Genomic DNA, 27,965 nt, shown 5'->3' on the forward strand with positions numbered 1-27,965 from the left:
AACTGAGCGCAACCTCCAGCTAGTGAAACAAAAATACTATGAGAAGGGGGATAGAGCCGATAAAATCCTGGCCTGGAAACTCAGAGAGGTCCAGCGAAGCAGAATGGTGAGGGCGATCAGAAACGAACAGGGCTCACTAGACCATAGCACCCCAGTCATAGGAGCGGCTTTCCGACGCTACTATGAACAACTATATTCTTCAGAATATGCCGGGGAAGACACTCAGATTGAGGAGTTCCTGGACTCCATTCAGATCCCGTCCTTGACAGGCGAAATGGCAGAAGGTCTAGAGGGAGGGGTCACAGAGGAGGAGGTGGAGAATGCAATCGGTGGGATGAAGGCGGGAACGTCCCCGGGGGAAGATGGGTTCTCAGTACTCTTCTATAAGAGGTTCCGGTCTATTTTGGCCACACACCTGGCGAGGGTGTTCAATGCAGTACTGGAGGGGGGCACCCTGCCGGAAACGATGATGAGAGCCATCATAGTGGTACTGCCCAAGGAAGGAAAGGACCCCACTGACTGCTCCTCCTACCGCCCGATCTCCCTCTTAAATATAGATGTAAAGATCCTAGCCAAGGTGATGGGTACACGGTTAGAGGGGATAATGCCCAAATTAGTACACGGGGATCAAGTGGGGTTCGTGAAGGGCAGGCAGGGCTCAGATAATATCAGGAAGACTATTGACCTAATCCACTATGCCCAGGAATCAGACCTAGAGGCTAGTTTGCTTTCCTTGGACTCCGAGAAGGCATTCGACAGGGTCGAGTGGAGGTACATGCAACTCCTCCTCCGTCGAATGGGCTTCGGGCCTCACGTCAGGACCTGGGTCTCTGCCCTCTATGAAGCCCCAACAGCGAGAGTGCAGGTGAACGGGGAACTCTCTGACTCATTCCCCCTCACGAGGGGAACACGACAGGGGTGCCCACTCTCTCCGTTAATATACGTCTTGACGATGGAACCTCTGGCCATAGCGGTCCGGGCCCACCCCGACATCAAAGGGATCAAAAGGGGAGAAGTAGAGTTCAAGCTCTCCCTGTTCGCTGACGACATCCTAGCATACTTGGTGGAGCCCAGCTCCTCGCTCCCCCCCCTACTGCGTCTGATGACAGCCTTCGGGCAGTTCTCGGGACTAAAAATAAATGCAGCAAAATCAAAGCTCCTACCCATGAGGGTCCAGGACCCGAGGTTGGACCCCCGGGACAGGTGTGCGGGGATTGCGGTGGGGAAGGATTCCATCAGGTACCTGGGGGTAACCCTGACCAGAGATCTGTCGAGACTGGCCCCGGTGAACTATGGGCCTACCTTGGCGGGGGTTACGTCAGATCTGAGGAGATGGGGTGGTATGATTCTGTCCTGGTATGGGCGCATGACAGCGATAAAGATGAACGTTCTGCCGAGATTACTATATTTATTCACCGCACTCCCAACGGAGGTCCCCACCCAGCTGCTCCGCGATCTACAAAAAGCAATCCGCGAGTTTATATGGCAAGGGCGGGCCCCGAGGATAGGAAAGGCCACTCTAACACTACCCAGAGAGGAGGGCGGGTTCGGGCTACCGGATTTCCTCCTTTACTACCGGGCCGCCCAGCTGCGGGTCTTGCTGGAGCACATGAAGGAGGGGATGGGCACCTACTGGTCATACCTTGAGGATATGGATGCCCACCCTCTGAAAGTGCGCGACCTCCTGTGGCTGCCGCGCAGACTCATCCCTAGCAAACTGAAAGCCCACCCAACCCTGGGAATACTTTGGACACTCTGGAAAGAGGGACCCACAACCTCATACCTCACGACATGGCCCTCTCCAATGTCATCGCTTTGGGGCCACCCTCTCAAACTAGGCAGCAGAGGTTTCAGGAGTGCCCAGTCCTGGTCGGACGGGGGTCTGGAATGGGCGGGACAACTGTTCAAAGAGGGCGAGTTCCTCGAATACGAGGCCCTGCGAGACGCACTGGGGCGGGAGTCCCTTTCAATCTTTGAATATCTGCGCCTGAAAGGCATCCTTTGCGACCAATCATGGGGCCAGAACCTACGGAGACAGCTGACCCCCTTCGAAAAATTTCTGGACACGGCCACATCAAGGAAGGGGGCGGTCTCCAAAATGTACCGAATACTGAACACCGTTAACTTGGAGGGGAGAAGAGGGTTCCGAGGGTTTTGGGATGACCTGGCGGGAGAACCACTTACAGAGGAGGCGTGGTCCAAAGTCTTTAAGATAGCATTCCATGGGAACCTATTTACATCGGACATGGAACACAACTTCAAAATCTTACAGGGCTGGCACAGGGACCCGTTGAAACTGTCCAGGATGTTTTCGGGAGTGTCCCCCAGGTGTCCAAGGGGCTGTGGCCAAGTGGGGTCGAGGGGGCATATGTGGTGGTCCTGCCCCAAGGCGCAGGAGTTCTGGGAGAAAGTACGGGGGTGGATGGCCGAGGTCACCGAGGAACTAATCCCACTCAACCCCCTAACGATGTTGCTGGGCCTCCCCCCGGAGGACACTGAACTGTATAGGTACCCAAGAATGTGGGAGACGATGTTACGGGCGGGTAGAGTGGCCCTTGCACAAAGGTGGAAGAGCCCAGAGACCCCATCCAAAGAAGACTGGCTTAAGAAACTCAAAAACATGTTCTTAATGGATAAACTGACGGCCATGGTAAATAATGAACTGGGCTCCTTTCAGGTTAACTGGTATGGGGTCTACGGGGCATGGGGTTGGGACCCCCACTGACAACATGAGAACACTCTGGCGAGTTGGCGGGGGGTAGGTTTGGAATGCTTCATCCAAGGATGTAGGAGTAGCCCAGGACCCGGGAGACAGCGGATCTCATCCAGCCAATTTGGACGTGAGAGCATAGCATACCTCTGTGGCAACGTACAATGAACTACGATGGCAGCCCCAGCTGTCCGACTTTCGAAGTGACTCTGATCTGGGGGGAGGGGAGGAGTTGGGGTGGGGGGGGAGGGGGGGGGAGGGAACCTGGGGGTTTTATGTCAAGGTTAAAAGTGATGATAACAACGCTCCCAGCGTTGCCGTTTGTTTTTTCCTTCTAAAAACTACTAATAAAACCAAAGTTAAAAAAAAAAAAAAAAATGAACACCCTTATGTCCCTTTACTGCAGCGGTGAACACAGCCCGCGGTAAAGGTGCACCAAATTAATACAATGTATCACTGCCATCAGCTATTGAAGGTAAGCTTGTCACTGTAACAGAATTGTTACAGTTTTAGTGTAAAAGGGGATACATTCTCTAGGGCAACCCAGCAACAACAGGCACTTATTGCCAATATAAGTTGTTAAAGAGGATAACTTTAAAAAGACATTATGGAGAGTCTTAAAAATGACACCCATACAAAGTTAAATATTATGTGAGTATGGAAAAAGGTTCCCACTCACTGAGGTATTATGGAAAAATATCCCACTAATAAAGCAAAAAGTTCTGGGTTTGACCCAGGTCAGGAAGATTTACCAGTTCTGTGCAAATCTTACCTAACATTACTCACATGCCCGAGACCCTGTTCAAACCCTTTTCCTTCCTTTAACCTTTCCTTTATGCAACATCAGAATCTGCAAAGTATAACTAGTGATATATAAATGCCATTGCTGTCCTTGTGAATGAAGTCACCTCCGGGTGTAGGAAATGTGTAAAAAGCAGCTCTAAGAGTATCCACTAAACTTGTGCTGATTCTGGAAAAGTATTTTAAAGAATCTTTGATTGTTACAGATCTTGCCCCTTTTGGAGACCGCTTATTAAAAAAAAAAATCGATGTTAAATAAATAAATATTTTTAACTGAAACCTTGAGTATAAGTTTTACTTGGCTACTTGTATTTGCAAATTTCGTTGCTGCAGCTCTACAGCTCACATTTATCCCTCTTGAGATAAGCCTGACTGCTCAGGCACACTACTAACTTCTGTAGTACAGGCCTATACCAAAAGGTGGGTCACCTAATACCAAGCAGATAAGTGTTTTGTAGTCTCACACAGTGTTACTACACCAATTCTTACCTAACTATCAGGTGGAAAGTCATGTATTGGACCCAACTTGAACCAGGGCTCCGAGTCGTAGTGTTAGGAAAGTTTTCTCTTTGAGCAATTTTTCCTCCATAGTCAATGGACCCACAAACATTTTGGTTTTGCACTTTGTCCTGATGTTTTGCAGTGAAGTGAAACCACTGTTTACCTTTTCTTTTTGTAGGTTATATATTTTGGGTAACATTTTACAATTGTACACAGCACCTTTTGTATCACCCTAGACTACACTGCCCAAACATTTCTGGTTACTTTTAAATGTGCCTAAAGACAAGCTGGTGGCAGCAGTTACTTCTTCACTATTGTCACTGTATTTTTAGTTAGCCCATTCACATTTACCACATTTGGCTACTGTGGCTTGTGTCCTAACATGGCCATGCCACAAGGTGTTTCGCTTGTTCTTTGGCCATTTTGTCCTGTGGCCTTCTTCTTGCCCTGCAAGGTCAGCAAATTCCTTTTATGGTCAAGCATTTGCATTCGATATGCGGTAACCTAAAGTAAGCAGATGAAATAATACCTACAGTTTTCCTGAGAGAGCCTTCGAAACTGCATACCCTTCATGAATTGCACCTTGAAACTAGTCATGTACTTTATAGGTTTGCACTAAATACATATTTTCACTATTATTTTATCTGCTCTTAAGTGGGAGAATGCTTAACAACTGTCCCATAAAATAGGAGTGACACACTGATTATATATAAATATATATATATTTTAAACTGAATGGAAATCTTCTTTATGTTTCAGTCTCTGGACCACCTGTGAAAGGGCAGTTACAGGGCGTGTGCATTTATAATGTGGAAGCCACTGTTCCTTATGGGGAAGAACCACTAACAAGCTGTTGGTCATGTCCTTCTGAACTGTAACATTCAATGTCCAAGCCCATTCTCACGCTTTAAGGATTGGGCGCTTTTTTTTTCAGGACTTTTTGGTGTGAATTGCAGAACTCGGTCTTCATTTGAGAATGTGTTTTAGAGGGAGTATCAACAATGCATTTGGAGAACTGGGGGCCAGGTGTATTTACAAGGGTGGAATACGGTGGAGTCCAGGTGACAGGAAGGTGGTGCAGAAAAAGCAGTTAAAGGCAAAGTTCATTCACTATTTAAATAGGTGTTCACTCTCTTCTTACAGGACATAATTCAGTACCCTTATCAGCAGAGCGGGCCTTCAGAAATAGACCTGAAAAGGACTAATGGCATTGCCATGCCTCCCTTCCTACAACAGCTTCCTTCCTTACACCAACAAAATGGATGACACAATGGAACATGACCAGAGAAAACATGTGGACGCTGCTACCAAGCAGGACAGTCCCCACCAAATGAAGCGTGAAACGCTGCCTCACCGTCGAGATGACTGTGGCTGGGAGCTGCTCCGGATCGCCCACCAGGATCAGCTTGGAACAGCGGTGGATCAGCGGGATAAGAGTCTCCACTTCACAAGCCTGCCCTGCCTGGGAATGAGGAGAGAACACACATTACTGGCCAGTAAAAGTTTGAAAAAAACAACATTCACATCTAGCAGATGCCAGCGCTGATAAAAATGGTCATACTTTTATGTATTTTTACAGTTTTGTATTAATGGTGAAGCTATCTCAGGGCATCTTTAAAATAATGTATCAAAGCAAATTTACACAACAGAATAAACACGAAAGAAAAGGTGCAAGGAAAGTAGAAAAGGGAAATGAACTATAGGGTGCAGAGCAATTTATCTCTTGTTTATGGAAAAGACAACACAAAAAAAGTTAGAAGCACTGAGTAGAACACAGAGAAGAACAAGTTACTTTCTCACCTGGTAACGTTCTTTTGATGGGATGGTCCGACGACATATTCCATATCTATGACAGATAATGTCCACAGCTGTGCTGCTTTGGAAAATCTTTGGCGTCTGCGTCCTGCGTCGATGCGCCGTCCCCGAGGACCTCCTCCGACGGCCGACCTTACCCGATGTGATAAGTAGGACGCACGACGCCCATAGCCTCAGTTATAGTTTTTTCCCAGAACGTGTGCCACCAGTTTTCTGCCACTCAGACACACAAGGCCTTGTGGAACGCAAGCTGCAATCACAAAGGAAATTCTGCAGCGGGGAAGGCAGGGAGGGAGCGATATGGAATACGCCGTCGGACCATCCCATCGAAAGAACGTTACCAGGTAAGAAAGTAACTTGTTCTTGAGGGGATTGGGTCCTCCGATGTATTCCATATCTATGACAGACTCCCAAAGCAGTACCAAGCAAGGAGGTGGGAAAGAATTTAAAATACAATTTTAGCATGCCCAATCAAATTGCAGAATAGAGAACTGCCTTGCCAAAGGCCAGATCTTGCCCTCTGATGGAATCGAGGGAGTTGTGACGTACAAAAGTATGTAATGAAGCCCAGGTGGCTGCATCACAGATGTGACGAATAGGAACTCCCCTCTGCAGGGCAGTAGACGCAGCCACTCCCCTGGTAGAATGGGCCAGCAAGCCAGCCGGAAGGTCCTTACCCGCCAAGCAGTAACACTCGGAGATAGCTCAAATAATCCAACGAGAAAAAGTCTTGTTTCGTCACAGCTTGTCCCAAACGCTTTCCAGCATAACCAATGAAAAGTTGATCGTCCACTCTGACCCAGGACATGCGCGAAATATAAAAGCTCAGCGCTCTCCTAGGATCAAGCCTATGGAGCCTCTCCTCTTCCTTACCAGGATGTGGAGGAGGAAAGAACGCCGGAAGAACAACCTTCTGGCTCAAATGAAAGTCCGAAACCACCTTTGGAAGAAAAGAAGGACGAACTCTAAGGACAACCCTGTCCTTCTGAAACACAGTGAAGGGTGGCTTAACTGAAAGTGCCTGTAACTTACTCACTCTGCGAGTGGAAGTAACCGCAACCAAAACCACAGTTTTCAGAGTCAACAGCCTTAAGGGGCAAGAATGTAAAGGCTCAAATGGAGCCCCCATAAGAAACTTAAGAACAAGGTTCAGATCCCAACCGGGCACCAGAAAAGGTGACGGATGGAACACATTAGTGAGCCCTTTCAGAAACTGCGAAATTAAAGGAATTTTAAAATAGGAACACTCTTCAGACGAGCGCTTAAATATGGACAGCGCCGCCAGATAACCTTTAATGGTCCCCACTTGCAAGCCCCTGTGGGCCAAAGAAAGCAAAAAAGACAGAACCATGGGAATGTCACATTCAAAAGGATCCACATTCTGAACTCTGAACCAGTCGCAGAACTTTCTCCAACGGCAACGGTACAGAGACTTTGTTGCCGGCCGCCTGGCCGATAGCAACACCTCCATCACGTCTTCAGGGAGGTCCCAATCCTTATACCTCAACCTTTCAGAAGCCAAGCGTGAAGATTGAGGGATCTGACCTCTGGATGGAGAACCTGACCCCGCTCCCGTGAGAGCAGATTGTCTCGGTAGGGAAGACGACGTGGAGGGCAGATGGACAAGTCTAGAAGGTCCGGGTACTACGCCCTCCGGGCCCACACCGGAGCAATGAGGATCATCCGGGAACCGAACCTCCGTAACCTCCGCAGCACTTGCAGGATGACAGGGACTGGAGGAAACGCGTACAGCAGTGGGAATGACCACTCCACCACAAACGCGTCTCCTAAGGCTCCTTTTGGAGGAAATTCCCACGAGCAAAGCCTTTCGCACTTCCGGTTGACACTGGAGGCGAAGAGATCCACTTGAGGGGTCCCCCAAAGAGCGAAGATCTCCAGGAGAATCTCCTGAGCCAGCTCCCACTCATGAGAGATCGCGCTCTGCCTGCTCAGAGCGTCCACCGTCTCGTTGTCGTCTCCGGCCAGATGAACAGCCGAGATCGAAACTTCCTGCTGGATGGCCCAGAACTCGAGCTGCATCGCCTCCCTGCACAGCGGAAGTGACCCTGCCCCCACTTTTTGTTGAGATAGTGCATGGCCACCGTGTTGTCCGTTAGAATCAGGACACTCTTTCCGCGCACAGTCGGCAGAAAAGCCTTCAGTGCAAGCCTGACGGCCCTCAGCTCCAACAGATTGATATGGAGTCCGGACTCCGACGGAGACCAACAACCGCTGACTGTCAACTCGTTGGCATGAGCTCCCCATCCCGTGAGGGATGCATCCGTCACGATAGTCACCTCCGGCCAGGACAGCCAAAATGGTGCCCCCTTCATCAGATTGCCGTCGACAGCCCACCACAGAAGGTCCCGGGCTACCGAGGGCGGCACCTGAACAGTGTCCGACAGCCTGCCGGAGGACTGAGACCACTGGAGCTTGAGTGCCCACTGTAAAGATCTCATCCGCAGACAAGCCTCTGGCACCAGAAGAATGCAGGATGCCATGAGGCTGAGCAGTCTCAAGAACTTGGACGCTGGGAGATTCTGGGCAAGCGGAAACTTGTGCACCATCTGCTGAATGTGAAGAGCCCTCACCTGAGGAGGAAAACACTGCCCCAGGGATGTGTCGAGCACTGCTCCGATGTACTGGAGCCGCTATGTTGGTGTCAAATGAGACTTCTTTAAATTGAGGGAGAAGCCCAGCCTGTGAAGGGAGTGGCAGGTGACGGACAGATGATCCAGGACTTGCTCGGGAGAGCTCCCCCTGATCAACCAATCGTCCAAGTAGGAGTAGACGTGAATCCCCCCTTTCCTGAGATGCGCTGCCACCACCACCATGAGCTTGGTGAAAACCCTCGGGGCGGAGGTCAATCCGAACGGCAGGACCCGAAACTGAAAGTGCGAGTCGCCAACCACGAACCTCAGGTACTTCTTGTGCTTGGGATGGATCGGCACATGGAAGTAAGCATCCTTGAGGTCGAGAGACACCAACCAGTCCTGAAGTTGAAGGGCCTGGAGGACTTGAGAAAGAGTCACCATCTTGAACTTGTCCTTCCTGAGGAGCTTGTTCAAACCGCGCAAGTCCATGATGGGTCTCAATCCTCCGTCTTTCTTCGAAATCAAAAAATAAGGGGAATACCATCCCTTGTTCCTCTCCGCTACAGGCATCAGTTCTATGACGCCTTTCTCCAGCAGGGCTTGAATTTCCTGCGCAAGGAGCAGATCCGGACATTTCAAAGAGGTTCCCTGGTGGATTGTCGTGAGGCCTCTGCCGAAAAGGAAGACAGTAGCCGTGGGTTATGATCTCCAGAACCCACACATCCGAAGTAATGGCTTGCCACTCTACAAGATGCTGCGCCAGCCTTCCCCCAACCGGCGAACAGGGGACCTGGCCTCATGACTGAGTGGTAGCGGCTGCGGCGTTGCGTGAGGGAAAAGAGGCAACTGCCCGAGCGGCCTTGGCACCTCGAGTACCTTTGTTTCCACCTCTGGCACTCTTACGATGGCCGCTAACTGCTAGCTCCCCTCGCTTTACTGAAGGACGAGTAATAGCGAAAGGAACCTCCCCTCCATTGCTGTCCGCTAGGACGAAAAGGCAGAGGTTGGCGAACTGCAGCGCCCAACGACTTCGCTGCAGTTTTGGAGGTCTGCAACCTCTCAAGGCTCTAGTCAGCCTTGCTGCCAAAAAGGTGTTCACCGTCAAAGGGCATGTTGAGGAGCCGGGACTGCACATCAGGAGCGAACCCAGACTTCCGCAACCACGCAAACCTGCGCATTACGGTGCTCGCCGCCATGGACCGGCTGACACAATCCGCCAAGTCCAAACCCGACTGAACGGCCTCACACATAGCATCCTTGCCATCCTGAACCATAGCAAGGAAGCCATCCCGTTCGTCCCCTTCGGGAATATGTTCAGCCGCTAATGCAACACAGTTCCACAGAGTGTGAGTGAAACGAGACAAGGCACATATGGAGTTGGCCGCCTGAAGAGCCATACCCCCTGAAGAAAACACTTTCTTCGCCCAGCCGTCAAAACGTTTGTCGTCCCTATCCGGAGGGATGGTAGGATTTGATGCCTGCTTTGCCGGGGCCGTAGCCGCCTGCACCACCAAACTCTCCGGAGTGGGGTGCCTAGACAAGTAGCAGGGGTCGCTACTGGCTGGATGGTATTTTCGCGACAAAGACTTGCCCACTGCCATGAGACTCTCCGGAGCAGTCCAAGCCGCCGCCACCCTTCTCTGCAGAGCCATATGAAAAGGCAAAATCGGGTCAGTGGGTGGACCGAGATCAAGGATGTCTGAGATCATCCTGAACGAACTCCCCTGGGGGAGCCGACCAACCCAACTACTCGGTAACCCGAGGCATAAGGCGCCGATATGAAGAATCGGCATGAGAGCCAGGCTCCGGCCTGCAAAATTCCACCTCCGGAGAGGTGTCCAGTCCACTGGCATCATGCAGCGACTGCCGCAGGTCATCAAATTGGCTATGACCCGGAACCGTAACCGGAAACAGGCCTCCATCACCCTCTGAAATGTACTCCAGGAGGGGAGAGGAAGACCTCTGTGGACCAAAGCAGTGCCGGACCTTAGCCATAGCCTTTCTAGGGGGCAAACCCTGTGCCACGGGGCCCCTCCGACACCACCGCCTCGAAAGGCGTCGAGGGCGCCGAACGAGTAGGCGCCGACGTCGAGCGAATCGGTGTCAACGTCAGCTGCAGCACCGCCAGCGTCGACACAGTCCTCGAAGCCGGAGCTCCGAGTGTGTCTCTCGACAACCTAGGCGCCGACGACCCCCTCGGAGGCAGAGCCTCGAGAGAAATCGTCGACGACCTCGGCGCCACAGGCGTCGATGTCTTCTTCAAAGACGGCACAGGATCACACGGTCTCGAGCGCGTCGAGGACCGGGGCATGGCGAGAACGGCTACCCTTGTCCGAGCGGGACCTCTCCCACAAGCCGTGCCGACCACTCGAGCCCGAAGGCGTACGAGCGGTGTGTCTCGACCGGTGCCGACCGACCCCACTCGAAGGCGCGAACGGACCGGTGCCCTGCGATTCAAGAATCGCTAACATCTGCTTCCCGAAGGAAGACCATTCCTCCGGTGTCGCTTGCATGGAGGGATAAGCTACCCGCCGAAGGGCGGAGTCCTCGGAAGAGGACGGGGAAGGCGACCTATGCCAGCGCTTCCGGGAATGCCTCGAAGAGGCGGAGGAGTGGCAAGACCGACTCCTGGAAGGAGACCCACTGGACTTCCGACGATGACGCGAAGAGTCGCCCCTCGAGTCATCCGTCGAAAGCCCCGCAGACCTCGACTTCTGGGGCTTAGACACCTGGCCTACCGACAGCTTCTTCTTGCGTTCCTGCAAGGCCTTTGCCGTGAGCGACTGGCAGTCGACAGTCGTCCGTATCGTGGGCCTACCTGAGGCACCAGAGGCAGGCGCCGTGCGAGTCCGTGACGGACATCTTGGACCCACAGTCCCCGCAGTTCTTGAAGCCCGGACGGGGGTGGGGGGGGGGGGGTCGAAGATGAGAAAGACATCGCCACGAACAGGTCTTCACAACCAACCAAACAGGTTCAACGAACCGAGAATAGAAAACAGCAACTCCAACGAGTCGAGGCGTACCGAGATTCACGAAGCAAACACGTTCGCGGAAAAAACAGAACTGAGGCTATGGGCGTCGTGCGTCCTACTTATCACATCGGGTGACGTCGGCCGTCGGAGGAGGTCCTCGGGGACGGCGCATCGACGCAGGACGCAGACGCCAAAGATTTTCCGAAGCAGCACAGCTGTGGACATTACCTGTCATAGATATGGAATACATCGGAGGACCCAATCCCCTCGAAATTTCTATTCTGGCGCCAGCCGTGCTAATTGAACTGGAAAAGCGGTTCAATTATCTGATGGGCCTTCTACTCCTGTTACCACCCCTTTAGGGCGAATTTTTATGGTAGACCTACACACTTGTGACCAAGTTTCCCCAATAAGAGCATCCCATGAGTCTTTTCTAGAAGAGAACTCAAAAAAGGAACGAATGGCAATAGGAAGTGATCTTGACATGGATGATAAATACATGGTGAATGATTACCTCACCAGTGGGGGTGAGGAATGACATCCCTGCTAATCAACCTATTCTAGATGTTATTCCTCCACTCAGTGCGGACTTATCAAATCCAACTGGGGATATACACACACTGGAAGCCTCGTACCCCGTTCTTTCTAGAATTCTCAATTTATTGGATAGGGGTCACACTATGAACTCCGAGATCTGAAAACCTTCCAAATAGAAATATTAACTAATATAAACAAAATGGAGGGATTCATTTTCGCTGAGAATCATCAACGAGAAGGATGTTGTAAATCTCCCTTGCCCAATGAGGATCATCATACTGAGGAGGCAGTCACTCAAACAGATACTTGTAATTTGAATGAAAAACAGTGCAACACTCATGTTGCTTGTCCCCCGTCCTTTCCACAATCCTTTGCTCAAATGGTAGCAGTCTCAGGACCTGTGGAAATAATTCAAATTTGTCCATACTCTCAACTACGTCAAATGTTATCTTCTAACGCTGAGAAAATAGATAAATTGCTATTTTTCACACAGAACTGCCACTGAGGAACTAGGATACAACCTACAAGGGGAAATTGAACATCCAGACAGCCCATCAGCTCTAACAGCCTTAATAGATGCTGAAGCCAACACAAAACAAATAAAAGTGGTCAGTGAGGAACTTGTTGAGGAAGTGCAATCTAAGCCAAAGGAACATTACTTTAGCTCCAGGAAAGAAAAACGATCTGACCTATGGGCACTCAAAAGGAATGATTGTTTAGCAGCTCAAAATGACAGATATTAAATTAAAAAATTCCAATTGAAAAAATCAAAAACAAGAAAGAAACCTCCAATAGAACGCCACAACAGACCAAGAAGGCATTAGTCTCCCAGGGACCCTTGCCCTCTCTTCCTACTGATCACAGTATTAATTTGGATGAACTTTCTGCGGAGAGTAAGCTAGCCTTGCAACGTGATCATGGGGTGACTAAAAATGTACTTTATAGGAAACCCTTCCTTGCATCTTGACAAGACAGACACTTACACATGAGCCAGCCAGTAAAAAAAAATACAGATTAAAGGAGAAACTGAATTATTTTTAGAAAAGCAAAATGAATTTACCTCCACGTTGACAGTCCCCCAACAAACTCACTTATCAATGTACTACAAACCTATTGCGAACAAAAGAACAGATTTAGGTAAAGAGAACCATTAGCGAAGGGAACGCACTACTTCAAAGTCTGAGCCTCACAATGTTTCCTCTGTGACGCAAGGGAAGCCTGAGGGTATTCTTGGCGCGGATGGAAAGGTATCACATGGCACGAGTACTACTTGTCCCGCTTTCAATTATCCATTGGTGGAGGCCTTAAATCAGGTAAAGTCACCCATGAAGCTCCCCTCTAAAACACATAGCGTAAACACACATGCCGGACAAGTGAACAACAAACCTTCCACTGTGTCCTGATCTAAACCTCCCTTACCTAAAACGAATGGGTTAACTGTACGAGAGGATGAGGACTCTTCTACCCTGCATGCTTCTATCATTACTGTCATGACCACGGGTATCCCTCTTAAAAAGATCTCCAAGGTTTCCTGGATAGTTGCCTACAATTCCTGGTCCAAGAGTAGGGAGAGCTTAGTGGGTTAGCAGATCTAAAACCACTTCCTCATCTTCCAACATGGTGGTCTGAATATGCACCTTGAATTTCAGGCAGCAGTCTAGTTGCTGGAGCTCCTAGAGTATTTAAGCCCCTCCCTCTGATTGTTCCGCGCTTCGCGTCTGTTATCAGCGACGCTTACCGCGGTCCGGATTCCTGTCAGATATTCTCCGATTTCCCCATTTGTTTCTGTCACAGTTCTTGCCCTCAGTCGTCAAAGTCATTTTCCCGGTTCTTTCACAGTGCTCAGCCCCTCCACTGTCCTGTCCTTCCCCGGCTCCTGACGTGTGTGAGGTTTCTGAGAGAAAACTGTTCCAATTGTTTCTCGACTACCTCAGCGAAACGCAAGTACCATGGTGTTGTGAGGAGTTTTATGGTTATGGTTTATGGCAGGCAGTTGTTACAGTAATTCGTCACTTGTTTCTACGAAGTGCTCACCTCACAACCTGCATGCGCTGTTACAAGTCACGCCGCCGCACTAAACGAACAAGCATTCGAAAAAACCCGAATCCATGTGTCTGTAGGCGCATTGTTTTGTTCAGGCAATTGTTGTATTAATGCGTACATTTTCTGTTTATCATTTCGGATGAAAAGAGGCATATAAGGTTGCTTCGTATTTCCTCTAGAATTCACTGTGGTGTTTACATTGCCTTGAGTTTAGAATTGGCCATAGGAGTTGAGGTCACGGAACTCTCCTTTATAGCAACGTCCTCGTTCCTCTGTTAGTAAAATACTGTTTTTCCAGCCCTGTGCGCTATCAATCCCATCTTCAGAACCTGCGCCCCTGCATATGTTGCAGGATGGATAGTTCACCATACCATAAATTAAGGTAAGGGAGGTTGGAGTCACTTCGATTCAGAATCAGATTGAGATAGAATCACTATTTCTCTCAGTTATCAGGGAAAGCCCCCTTAAATAATTCCTGGTATTTTCTTTAGTTGTTTCTTAAACCCTTTGCGAACTTGAAGATAGTTTCAGCCAAAAGAGAGAGAGAAAGGGTAACAACGCACTCTGAGAAAAGAGAAGAGGTCAGTTGGAGTGGTGTTCCCGCAGAGTCTAAGGTAAGCGTAACAATTACAGGGTGGCTGAGTAATGCAGAGATCAATGGCGACAAGTGATTGAACCGATCATTCATGCTTCAGGCTTTCAAAAAATATTCTGGCCCCAAGACCATTATCCACAAACGATATTGAGTGGATCACATTACCGCCCATTAATAATTATTGAATGGTACTTCAAGTACAATCACAAATAATCGCTGAATTGATTTGGAACCATATCAGAGAATTTAAAGTGATCGGCTTATCCTTGTATCTATTTGATGCTATTGAAGAAGTGTTTGTTTTTAATGAAATGCCTTTAGAAACACAAAGTCATCACTTAATCACGTCGGTGAGGATACAGTGTCCGTGCCTCCTGAAATAGCTGTGATAGCTTAACTTGCTGCTCTCTCATCCACTACTAAAGATTGGTCACAGTTAACCGCGCTAGTGGGTAATCTCCAGCATACGGCTAATACGGCCTCCACATAGTAGCAAACCCTCACTGAGGATTCTTTCTTGGAATACATGTGTTTTTAAAAACTTCTCATCCTGGGTTTATCTTTCTAGCCCACATGAGTCTGTTGATATTATGCTTTGTCAAGAAACAATGTATGTCCATCCATTCCAAGTAAAAGGGTTTACTGCACTGCATGAGGTTGCCCAACGCGGCTTACAGGGAAGACCATATGGTGATTTAGCGATACTTATTAACACAAACATGCTTTACAACACAATCGCACTCGTTTCTGGCGATAGTGGTGGAAATCAATGGGATTGTAAAGGACATTTACTTAATTATATCCGTTTACCACAATCCAACTCAAAATCCCATTGAATCCATGCTTGCCAAAATTGCTAGCATGTTTCACGATGTGTTCATCGAATGGCCCAATTGTAAGTTCCTTTTGGGAGGTGACTAACGCAGAATGTATAAGCACTCTTTAGAGTGAGGTATGTGCTGACAATATCACAAAGTGCTCGGTAACAAGACAGAGGCTTGCAATGGTATGAGTTCTTGGCCTACTGGGATATTTTTTGTATTGCCTTTCAGGCCAAGGGACATATTGCGTGGCAGCGTGACTATAAGAACTCATGCACTGATTATTTTGCTGCGTCTATGAATCTGATTCAAGATTGTAGTGAGACTGCACTTATCTCCCTAGATTTAAGCGACCAAGCAATTCTAGAAATAACCATAGAGGCTATGAGCTTACACATTAAGAGTGACTACACAGCATCTCTATTACTTTATGATCGCCCGGGTATGTCCCTGAGGTGGAGCGTCTTCATATGCGACAAGATGAACTCACTGATTGACAAAGAACTACACACAACCTGGCATGAATGATTATTGAATAGTCCCCTTCAGCTGAGTATAAACCAAATTTCCACGATCACACGTACTGCAATTGAAAAAATGGTAACGTTCCAACTTCCCAAAAAACAGTCACAGCACGTTCATCCCCACAGTAACATAATTAAACTTGCTAAAGCACACAAAAATGATAAGCTAAGACTCCTAAAATTGTGTTCTGAAAGCAATGAGGAATTTCAGAAACGCAAGAAAACTATCTGTAATTCTTATAGAAATATATGCAAAAATCACAGACTTTATCTACACCACACAAACAATCAGTTGATGTTGCGCAACTTATGTCGCAATGATAGGCGCTCCACATGGGCTCTGTTACGTTCAAAGGAACAAAGAGCCACCATAGAACAGATATCGAACATCACTGCAGATCTGTGGACTCTTTTTTAGGCACAAATGTGCCTTGCCCGAGAGATATGGTGAATCACTCTCCAAATTTACGGCCATGTCCTCTATCAATTTTGAAGGTTGGTCGATAGAAGTAATCATCATAGCCATTGGGTTATTGAAAAACTCTAAAGCTCCTGGACCAGACTCCATTCCACCTTGTGTAATCAAGAGGAAGCCCTCCTTATTGGCTGCTTTGTTGAAAGTTCAGTTTGATCACAAACCGCCATTATTCCACTGTCCTGGTTACAATCAATAGTGTTTCTGATTTTTTGAAAAAAGCAAAAAGACTGACCAAGTACATTTTAGGCCCATTGCCTTAATTGATGCAGGAGGAAAAGTTTTTGGCAATCTTGATACTACAGGATCTTCAAAACCACATTGGTTCACATAAAAGCCTATCAAAATTCCAAATTGGTTTTCGCGCTCAACTGGGAACAACGCTAAACACATCTATTTTGGCTCACTTACTCGTAAAGACAAAAATTCCCAACTCAGGCCCGATTTATATGGCATCAGTCGATCTGTTGGCCGCGTTGGATTGTGTGATCCGAGGAATACTCTGGAAAAAGTTAGAACGCTTGGGTGTACCTGTAGATCTCATTGCCCTGATAGCAAAACTGCACTTCAACACCTCTTACCTGTTAAGGATAAATACATCGGGACCAACAACGCAGCCAATTCTAAAGGAGGTGGGGGTTAAACGGGGCTGTAACTTGGTGGCGACCCCGTTTAACCTCTACCTTTGTGAAATCGCTGAGATTTGGGAAAAGGAGATTTCTTATCCCGCAAGGCTGGGCCACGTAAATATCCAATGGCTCGTCTCTGCTGATGACATTTTAATTTTTGACCGTACCCCCTTCGGACTGCAAATAAAGCTCAACATATTTGCTGATTATTTGTATAACCACAATTTACAATGCAATGTCCAAAAATCAAGAGTTTTTACATTTCGCAACTTGAAGCAGATATGTCCAACTACACTATGGACCATCAACCACATTGCCACTCCAAAAACGTTGACCTTCAAATATCTAGGTTATAATTTAACTGATTCCAACTCAGTATCAATGTGGAAGAGTGGGTTGAATAACAAGGTCAAGGCTTTGGCTACACAAATGTGGATTGTTTATGCAAAGTTCTGTAAATTCTCAATGGTTCCATTATTTGAATTCTATAAGCTTAAAGTGGAAGCAATAATTTTGTACGGACTGGACATGTGTCTCTCAAATATCGACAATGTCCTTGACCAGATTCAGGGTGCACTTTGGAAGGGCACTCTGCGCCAGGCCAAGTCCCTCCCCAATGTTGTTCTCCATCAAGAATTGGGACTGATCGCCTTGTCATCCAGATTTCACTGGTGGCGCCAGACCTATTTATTAAAAAATGTGTATCCCCGCCGCCCCACCTCACTTTATCAAGAATCTCGACAAATGATCAATGAGAGACATCCACCATCAGTAGTAACATTTTATGACTCCATGATTAAATTGTTAGAAGAATGTGTTCTTTCTCCAGCTGATTTGGAGTATCGGCTCCAACACATGAAGAAACGTGTATTTGAAAATGACTGGGCAAGAACTTTAGAATTGGTTCGCACAAATACACTATACATGGAAGCTGCATTATTTTAATCTAAGAGGACACCCTGCCGAATGTATTTGGTGAAGTTTCACTGTTCTTTGTTGAGGGATGTGTATTTACGATTTAAGTTAAATCAGTTACACCCTAGAAAGAATCATGAAATGGGGAAAGCCATCTGATACTAAGGGTAACATGAGGTGCAGTTTTTGCCACAACATAGCGCACAATGAAACACTAAAACACCTTGTAATTTACTGTCATTATTTTGAGATTAAGCGGATCACACTCTTGGGTTGGGACTCAATGAGCTTAACATGGTCTGCGAGGGAATTGTGTTGGCGGTCATTTACGTGGGGATACTCTACTAAGATAGTTTTGTCCCTAGCAAAATTTTGCTAGAGCTGTGTTTTGAATTAGAACATAGGCTCGCCAATTATTAACAGTGATTGTCTCTGCTTGTGAAGAACTCTTGACACAATTTACTAATGAATTTGTAAAATGTAACTAATGCAAGCGATTTTTGTGTGAGTTTATATGAGAGAGTATTGTTTTACTAGTGAAACCAATGTGTGCTGGCAACACTGACATATGCCGTTTAAAAAAGTGAACACAATAAAAATTGTTTGATGTTAAATGGTGATGCTAATTTAACTGTTTATTATCAAGAATAATTGACATCGAATGATTTTTGTTTATTTTATATGATATGTAAATGTTGTAAAAGTTTGTTGAACAAACTAAAAACGACTTACTAAATAAACTCCCTTTTCACTTCGACAGTGAAGCTCCGGAAGGGATGACTTCTCCCCTTGGGTTAGTGGGACCAACTCTGAGACAAACTCCACTGGACCATCTTCCCTGACTGGCTGTACTTTGTTGCTGTAAGAACCGAATGCCAGGGGTCGAGTAATCCGTAGAAGAGTGAAACGTCTGATGCGGTAACAAATCTGGCTAGAAGCTCCAGGAGTGTCTTAAGGATGCTCCAGAAGCAGGACGGCCAGATCCTGAGTCCCCTCACCAGAGTGCAGGACCCAAGTAGTGAAGGAAGCCCAACCAGTATCCGAGATCCACAACGGTGCAGCTTGCTAAGCGCTGAAACCACGAAGTGCCGCAGAACCGAAAAGAGCAGTAGCTGCCGACGACCTCCCAAGTGCCACAGCAGGAGCACTCCAGACATCCTCCGTCTTGTCCTCACAACGGAGGGTCAAGAACAAGGGTCTGCACCACTGCAGCAAGCCAGAATCCAGCTGGACCACTCTTCACACCATAGATACTGTTTAGGTTTGGGGTACTTACCTCATTGACTTTTTAGCTGTGCTTTTCTCAGTTGGAAATTGCATTGGCTTACTTTTGGAGTTGAGTTCAACTCTGTTTCTCACAGGCTTAACAGCCTGTGACCCTACAAGTGATTTTCTACAAACTCTTTGTGCAAGACTGTTTCTGATCTAAGAAGTGCCTCAGCTCCGTAGACTGTGTTCCAATTGACTTGGTTTGTACTGACTCTTCTAGTCCATTGACTTTGATATTGTTTGTCCCTCATAGGTGGTAACTTGTTTTAGACTGTTACTGCTGGAAAAGGCTAATCTAGATTTCATTGGAAGATTTAGTTGTCCACACACTTACTGGGAACTTGTTGAACCTTTTCCTTCCCTAAACCTTTCCTTTCTGCAACCTCAGAATCTACAAAGCATAACTAGTGTGATCTATAAATGTCATAACTGTCCTTGTGATTGAAGTCGCCTCCGGGTGTAGGAATTGATTAAGAAGCATATCCAAAGATTATCCACTAACTTGTTCCGATTCTGAAAATGTACATTGTTACAAGAATTGGCTTTTGAAAGACTGCTTATTTAAAAATAGATCTTAAATAAATAACTATTTATAACGGAAACCTTGAGTGTAAGTGTTACTTGGCTACTTGTATGACATGCATTACTCAACCTAACAGCATTTCTGATGATTGTATCTGCTTACGATTCATATGCTGTGCATATGGTCTGACATCCAGTAGTAACAGCAGAGTATTGCATCTCGTCTTTTGGGGTCCGAAAGTGGATGTTGGCATAGGCGTGTCTGTAACACTATCCCTACCGGGACGTGTAGTGTACCCAAAATACCTCACGCGCTGAGGTCCCGCCGATTGTATTTTTTCTGTCATGAGGGAGCCCAAGGCTATTGTGAGTGAGTACATGAAGAAGAGAGAAAGTAGTAAGACGTCTATGTTCCTTCCACCCTGAGCGGGGAGGCAGGAAGGGTGCATGTTAATCTAAGTAGATACAATCATCAGAAATGCTATTACGGTGGGTAATGCATGTCTTCTGATGCTTGTTAATCTGCTTAGTATCACATGCTGTGCATAGACTAGCGAGCAGTACCCGGAGTTGGAGGTGGGTTACGAGAAGGAACAGTAGATAAAAGATGTCTTAATACTGCTTGTCCCACCTGAGAGTCAGATCTAGAATGAGTGTCTAGGCAATAGGGTTTTGTAAAGGTGTGTACAGAACTCCAGGTTGCAGCTTTGAAAATGAACTCTAGGGGAACATTTGCAATGAATGCTATGGAAGCCCCAGTGCTCCGAGTAGAGTGTGCTCTAGGCTTGAAGGGCAGTTCTCTCTTAGCACGAGAGAAACAGTGTGATGCATTTGACAATCCACCTTGAGATAGCCGATTTAGAGACATGAACCCCTTCTCTGCCAGATGCCACTGAAACGAAAAATTGGTTAGTTTTCCTCGGTGGTTTTGTTCTTTCAGAGTAGAACATGACTGCCCTGCGCACATCTAGGTTGTGTAGGCTTCTTTCAGCCATGCTAGTGGGATTCTGGAAGAAAGTGGGTAGTTCAATCGATTGGTTCACATGGAACTTCCGAGATGAATTTAGGCGCAAATCTGGGATGAGTGCGCAGAACTACCTTATCCTTGTGGACTGTAACAAAAGGGTCTAGAAAAGAAAGGATCTGTAGTTCGCTAACACTTCTAATAGAAGTGATAGCCACTAAGAAGGCCATATTGTAAGTAAGGATTGTTAGACTTGCTTTATGCATTAGATCAAAGGGAGATCCCATGAGTCTGGTTAAAACCACATTTAGATCCCATCCAGGGGATGGGTGAGAAATTGGGGGATAGATTCTCTTAACCACTTCCATAAAGGCCTTAATAACCAGTATTTTCCACCATGACACTTTCTGTTGTGACGTGGTGTAGGCTGAGAGAGCAGCAAGATGAACCTTTAGGGAATTGAAGACCAGTCCTGCGTCTAACAAATGGGTTAGGTACAGCACAATGTGTGTGGGTGAGCAATCGATGGGATTGACGCCCTTGGTATTACACCAGATGACAAAGCGTTTCCATTTACTGGAATAGCAATAGCGGGTGTTAGGTTTCCTAGCTTCACTGAGAATGTCCATGCATCTCTGAGGGAGCTGTAGGTGTCCAAACTCTAGGACCTCAGGAGCCAGGCATTAGATGAGCGAACCAGGGTTGGCGGGCGCACATGGGGATACCAATATTATGGTAACTGGTTCCTGGTGCATCTTGTGCATTATCTTGTTGAGTAGGGGAGTCAGGGAGGCAGCGTAGACAAATTTCCCTGACCATGTTATCCAGAGTCCGTTCCCCTTGGAGCGGTTCTGGGGGTACCTGTAGGCATAGTCTTGGCACTGGGTGTTCTCCTGAGTTGCAAACAGGTCGATCTCTGGGAAGCCCCATGCTGCGAAGATGTTGGAGACTATGTCTTCGTGCAGACACCATTCGTATTCTACGGGCAATCGGAAATCTATGCTGAGCACGTCTGCCAGAAGGTCGTGTTCCCCTTGAACGTGTTGGGAGAAAAGAAACATCTTGTGTTGCAGAGCCCACATCCAAATGTTTTGGGACAGCTTGGATAGCCCTGGAGAGTGTGTGCCCTTGTTTGTTTAGGTAATATATGGCTGTGGTGCTGTCTGTCAGAACCAGAACGGTCTTCCCTTGTAGTTGAGTCTGAAAGACTTTTAGTGCCTTGAACACTGCTAATAGCTCTAGAAGATTTATATCGTTGGATGCTACTTGTGGGGATCACACTCCATGCGCTGTCTGCTGAAGCAGGTGAGCCCCCTCCGTGAGAGACGAGTCTGTCGTGAGAATGGCTTCCACTGCGAGGGTGGTAAAGGACTTCCCTTCAAGTGGTTTTCCCTCAACCCCCACTGCAGAGAGAGAACGAGGGCTGGCGAGACAACAACCAGATCTTCCCATTGTCCGCTGGTCTGACACCACTGGATGTTGAGCCACTCTTGCATGGGACGCATGCGCAGTCGTGCATGGTGAACCAGGTTTATGCAGGACGCCATCATACCTAGCAGTTGCATGGCCTTGCGTACCGTCACCTCCCACTGGCTACATATTGAGGGATCTGAAAAAGCATGTTCTGAACCCTCTCGTTGGAGGGGAAGACTAGGCCCTCCTTTGTCTCGATTCGAGCCCCCAGAAATTGTTTTACTTGACTGGGGACTAGACTGGACTTCTCGTTGATAAAGAACCCCAGACTGAACAGAAGGGCTACGGTCTTCTGGGTGTTCAAAAAGCATGTGTTGTAAGAGTCCCCTGTTACAAGCCAGTCGTCGAGGTAAGGGTAAACCGGGACGGATAGTGTACGCAGGTGTGCTGCCACTACTGCCAGGAACTTTGTAAACACCCTTGGCGCCGAGGAAATGCCGAAGGGGAGCACCTTGAATTGCTAATGCCTGTCCTCTATCATGAACCTTAGATATTTCCTGTGGGCTGGCAACATTGAAATCTGAAAATATGCATCTTTCATTTCCAGTGTTGCCATGTGATCCCGCCGTTTCAACAGTCGAATCACTTCCTGCAGCGTTACCATACAAAACTTTTGAGGTTTTATACATTTGTTTGCTGGGCGTAGGTCTAGAACAGGGCGCAGGGTGAGGTCCTTTTTGGGTACAAGGAAGTACACTGAATAAATACCCTAGTTTACCTGAAGAATAGGGATGGCTTCTATGGCGCCCTTTCCCAGAAGCGCTTCCGCCTCTTGATTCAGGATCTGCAGATGGTCCGTCAAGAGGCGTTGTGAATGTGGTAGTCTGAACTGTGGTGGTCGGGTGAATTCCATGCAGTACCCGTAGGCGAACGACTATGACACACTGGTCTGAAGTTATACCCTCCCATGCCGCGAGGAAAGATGTTAAATGACTCCCGACTGGGGTGACATGGGAGGGGACCCGGATCCGTTGGTCATTTCTGACCAGATGCTGCGGCTCCTCTGGGGTTGGGGTCTCTGCCTCTGCCGCATCGTTGACACCTAGGTGGGTAGTTGGCGGGGCTTCCGGATGTTTGTCCAGAGTTCAAGTTTCCCGTATTGTAGTTTTGACCTGCACGGGATTGGCCTCGAAAGGACGGACGAGAACCGCCTCACTTCTGGGGGGAAGGCTTCCGAGTTATTTGTTGTAAGGATTTAAGAGTCTTATGCTCTTTCTTGGCCGTCTCCAGAGCATTGTCGACCGCTTTACCGAAGAGATTGGTCTCTTCTATGGGTTTGTTATTAAGAGCGGCCTGTGTTTCAGGCTTGACTCCCGAATTGCGGAGCCAAGCGTGCCGCTCGAGTAGTGTGCCCTGGGCCAGGGACCTGCCTGCCGTCTCAGCAGTGTCCAGAGTGTTTTTAATTCTATTCCGATTTACCTGCCTGCCCTCGGCCATGATGGTGAGAAGTCTGGACCTAGCGGGTTCAGGAACCTCCTGGAGACCTTCTTGTACAAGGTTCCATTGTGCGTCTGCATAACTGGCAAGCAGCGTAGTGTTATTCGCTATGCGTGTGGTGTATGCAGCTGGCGAGGTAACACGTTAACCTAAGGCGTAAAACCTTTTAGATTCCTTATCCGGAGGTGCCTCCCCCGTAACAAGGGGTACCCCAGCTGATTCCGGGTGGTAGTGTCTACCAAGGAGTCGGGGGTGGCGTGGCCTTTAATATATTGAGGGTTAGTAGGAGATGGCCAAAATAGTTTCTTCGCTCTTGGATTCACTGCCCGGATCTGAGCTGGCGTGAGCAGGGAGATATATGATATGATATGCTATGGCATTTGTAACGCGCCTATTCACAAGTGTTTAAAGGTGTGACGAGGTGGGGGGGGCAAAGGGAGACAGACAACAATCCTACTAGGCCAGGTGTCATTCAGATCACGCAAGTGCAAGGGTGGGGGACTGGGAAAAGTGCAGGGGAAGGGGAGAGGGGAAGTGCAGTACATGGTTAGTAGAATACAAGATAAATAATAGGGCCAGCTGGTGGCAAGTGCAATGGTAAGTGCCGGGAGAAGGGGCTTTAGGATACAGAGACAGTTCCGTAGTGCATGTAGGCAGTGCAAGGAAGTGTGGCTGGGCCAGGACATGAGATCGGTGAGTGGCCCAGTTGCAGATTCAGTGCAGGTTCAGTGATTTTAGCAGGGGAGAGAGGGAGAGAAAGCAGAGGCAAAGAGGAAGGTTTTGAGGTGCTTCCGGAACCGGAGATGGTTCTCCTCAAGTTTCAGGGAGGCAGGAAGGCTGTTCCAGAGGGAGGCCCCCGCTGCGGCGAGAGATCTACCACCAGCTCGTTGCTTGGAGAAGCGGCTGACCCTGAGGTAGTTGGAGGTGGATGAGCGAAGGGCTCGAGAAGGAAGATATTTAGGAAGAGAGAGTTGCAGGTATTTTGGCCCAAAGCCCCAGAATGCCTTGTGGACAATGCAGAGGGTTTTGAACTTAATCCTTGCAGCCACTGGGAGCCAGTGTAGTGATTTCAGTCCTGGAGAGATACGGTCCCTGGGCTTGAGGCCAAGGACAAGTCTCTCAGTCCTGTTCTGGATGAGTTGCAAAGGGCGGAGAGTAGAGGCAGGAAGATTTAGATAGAGGCTGTTACAGTAGTCCAGCCTAGAGAGAACGAGAGCTCTGGAGACAGTGAGCTTCTGGGGGAAGGAGAGAAAAGGAAGGATACCTCTGAGGAGGTGTAGCTGGTAGTGTGACTTCTTAGAGACGTCAGAGATGTGAGGAGAGTGTGGAGTCGAAGATGACCCCGAGGTTTTTTGCCGTGCAGGTAGGAGCAGGAAGAGGGCCAAGGGAGGCCGGCCAGAGAGCTGCAGGGAAGGAGGGAGTGGGTGTTCCGATAAGTAGAATCTCAGTCTTACTGGCATTAAGGCAGAGGTCGTTGGCGGCACACCATTCCTGGATAGCAGAAAGACAGTCAGAGATGAGGGAAGTGGAAGAGAAGGCCGAGGGTAGCCTGAAAATGAGCTGGGTATCATCCGCGTAGCACTGAAAGTTGGGACAGAGAGCGGCGATGCGGTGAGCAAGAAGTGCCAGATAAAGGTTGAACAGCCAGGGGGAGAGGTTAGATCCCTAAGGGACACCACAGGTAGAGAAAAAGATGTCAGAGAGGAAGGAACCCAGTTGGACCTGGGAGGATCGATTGGAGAGGAAGGAGGACAGCCACGCCAGAGCTTGACCAGCGATACCCAGGTTATCACGGAGACGGTTCAGCAGGATGGTGTGGTTAACAGTGTCAAAGGCAGAAGAGAGGTCGAGCAAGATGAGAACACAAGGGGTGTTAGAGTCAAGGTTTGAGAGCAGGTCCTCACGGATGGGAGCCAACCTTCTTTTAACAGAGTTCAGGAGAAGAATGGCTTGGCTTGAGGGGGTTTCTCTTTGAAAATGTCCTCCACAAAATCTTGTTTGGGTACCGCCTCCTGGAGGTGATCTGAATGTGCTCTGCTCCCTTCCTTAATATGGCTTTGAAAGCCATTTGACCGTCTACGGCGAGACCTGGCGGGCCAGAGTGGTGGGAGGGGAATCCGGGCATAGGACATCAGTGTCCTGATCTTGCATAGGGAGCGTCCATGGCTCCGGCTCCACTTGCTGGGTTTCTTCCCAGTTGTCCATGGCATCCACCTGGTCCTCAGGGTAGTCTTGCAGGAAGCAAGGATATTCTTCCTCGTCATGGATGTCTAGGTAAGTGTCCATCTGGACCACATCTTCATGGTGGAGAGAAGCCGAAGGTTGAGTCAAGATTTTCCTGGAAACGTGAAGCTAACACTAAAAGAGGGTCTTCACGAGATCTCTTAGGCGAAGGATGCTCTGAACGCGAGACCATCCTTTCTGGACGGTCCATGCATCCTTTGAACTTTTCCCTGGTCCACTTAGAGGAACCAGAAGGGGCAAAAGGTGGAAAAATTTGATTTTCCTCTCGTTGGCGTCAACATTTGTCCCCAAAAGTGTTGTACAGAGGCTCTTGACTGTCCTCGTAGGTTTTGCAAGTACTGGGGCACCATGGTGTGTCTTTAGATCTGTCCGCGGCACACTCCATGTGTTTCGACTGTGTCGTAGGCGTTAGCCCAACCGCTGAAACAATCCTTGCGATACTGTCCTCGATCTCGGCAGAATCGGCGTGAGTCAACGGGTCAGCAGTAGATTTAACGCCTACCGTGGCATCAGAGAGCCTAACAGTAGATTTTATGCCTGTGGAAAGGCTAGGAGGCCTAGGAGTAGGTTTCGGGCCTACCCGGGCCTTAGGGGCCGAAGGAGCGTCGGATGATCGTGCTTCGGCGTGTAAACCCGATTTAGAGGTAGCATCCTTATTTTTTAGAGTGCCCAGTCGCAAGACGCTGCTGCGGATGCGGGGAAGGCTGCTGATCTACCAAATCAGAGGATTCTGTCGAAATTTGGCAGACCTGTTTGCGCTTTCACCTTTTTCAAAGGAACCGTCGAAATCTGTGATGGGGTTGTGTGCTTAGTGTGTGGTTTCTGTACGCCCTTGTCGCCAGGTGTTGTCCCCGAAGCGAGACTAACGTCAGGCCTAGAGGGGTCGGGGACGGGCACGGCAGACCTAGAAGCGTCCGCCTCAAGGTCGATGACATCCGACACTGTTGTCTGGTCATCATCAGTGCCCCTGCACTTTTGGCTGGTGCGGTGGGGGAAGAGGGTTCTGCCCGCGACATACCGTACACGGCCCACTGCTTTACACAGTGCTCCTTAAGGGTCTTAGGCCGAAGGAGCTTACAGGCCGCACACCGTTTCTCGTTTTCTAGGGGTAGACGAGAATTACACGTTCTGTGCTCGTCTTTCCATGGGTACCTGACCCTACAGTTAGGGCAGAACCTAAATGGTGTTCTTTCCATAGCGAAAGGTAGAGCAAAGGTGACCAGACCTAGAGGGCAAAGCGGGGGAAAGAGGAGAGGCATAACGAAAGCCAGAGGGCCCGGCCACGTGGATGGCTCAGCTGCCGGATCTTAGGCGCTGAAATCCACAGCCGTCGAAACTTCCCGCAGTCTTCGCCGAAGTTGCTTGAATCGTCGTGGAAGTGACTTAAGGGGAAATAACCAGCAAAGTCGGTATAAAGATAAACAATGTCTCTTATGAAGAGCTCTGCTATAGGGCGACCAGTTATCTGGGTGGACAAAAACAATCTGAGGGACCTCGGCACGTGAGCGATTTTGGGTACACAAGTCACGATAGGGATAGTGTTACAGACACGCCTATGCTGACTTCCCCTTTTGGTCCCCGAAAGACGAGATGCAATACTCTGCGGTTACCACTGGATGTCGGACCATATGCACAGCATGGGATTCTTAGCAGATTAACAAGCATCAGAAATACAGATTTCATTTGTACAACTCTACAGCTCACATTTACCATCTTGAGGCCTGGCTGCTCAGTCACACTATCAACTTGTGTAGTACAGACCTATACCAAACGGTGGATTACCCAATACCAAGCAGATAAGTGCTGTGTAGTCTCACACAGTGTGACTGCATCAATTCTTACCTAACACTGAGGAAGATGTGAGCTGTAGGTAAGTACACTGATTCGAGTTAGACTGGCACAGCAAAGAAGTACTTACACTTATAAGTTATATAAAAGTATACATTTATTATATTTACACCAGAATCACTTTGTACTTCGGGCGTTTATACTGGACACTTAGGAATACTTGATAATACACTTCAAAGGGCACTTTCACTTTTGTGTTTGTTCGCGGTTACATTTGTAGAAACGTTAGAAAGGGAAAAGACAATTATCGTATTATCGGTTATTGCGCACTCATAC

The 27,965-nt window shown here is 48.2% G+C and overlaps 1 protein-coding gene across 1 annotated transcript in view; it reads right to left on the bottom strand.

Moving 5' to 3' along the window:
* SETX (senataxin) overlaps window positions 1-27,965 on the bottom strand; it is a 1,477,926-nt gene that overhangs the window by 268,751 nt on the left and 1,181,210 nt on the right. Inside the window, exon 19 of the mRNA XM_069609306.1 lies at window positions 5,367-5,474. Within this exon, the coding sequence (XP_069465407.1) occupies window positions 5,367-5,474 (108 nt within the window). The remainder of the gene's footprint in view (window positions 1-5,366; window positions 5,475-27,965) is intronic.

This window comes from Ambystoma mexicanum, chromosome 8 (genome assembly GCF_040938575.1).
Source record: "Ambystoma mexicanum isolate Mex_15411 chromosome 8, UKY_AmexF1_1, whole genome shotgun sequence".
Lineage (NCBI taxonomy): Eukaryota > Metazoa > Chordata > Amphibia > Caudata > Ambystomatidae > Ambystoma > Ambystoma mexicanum.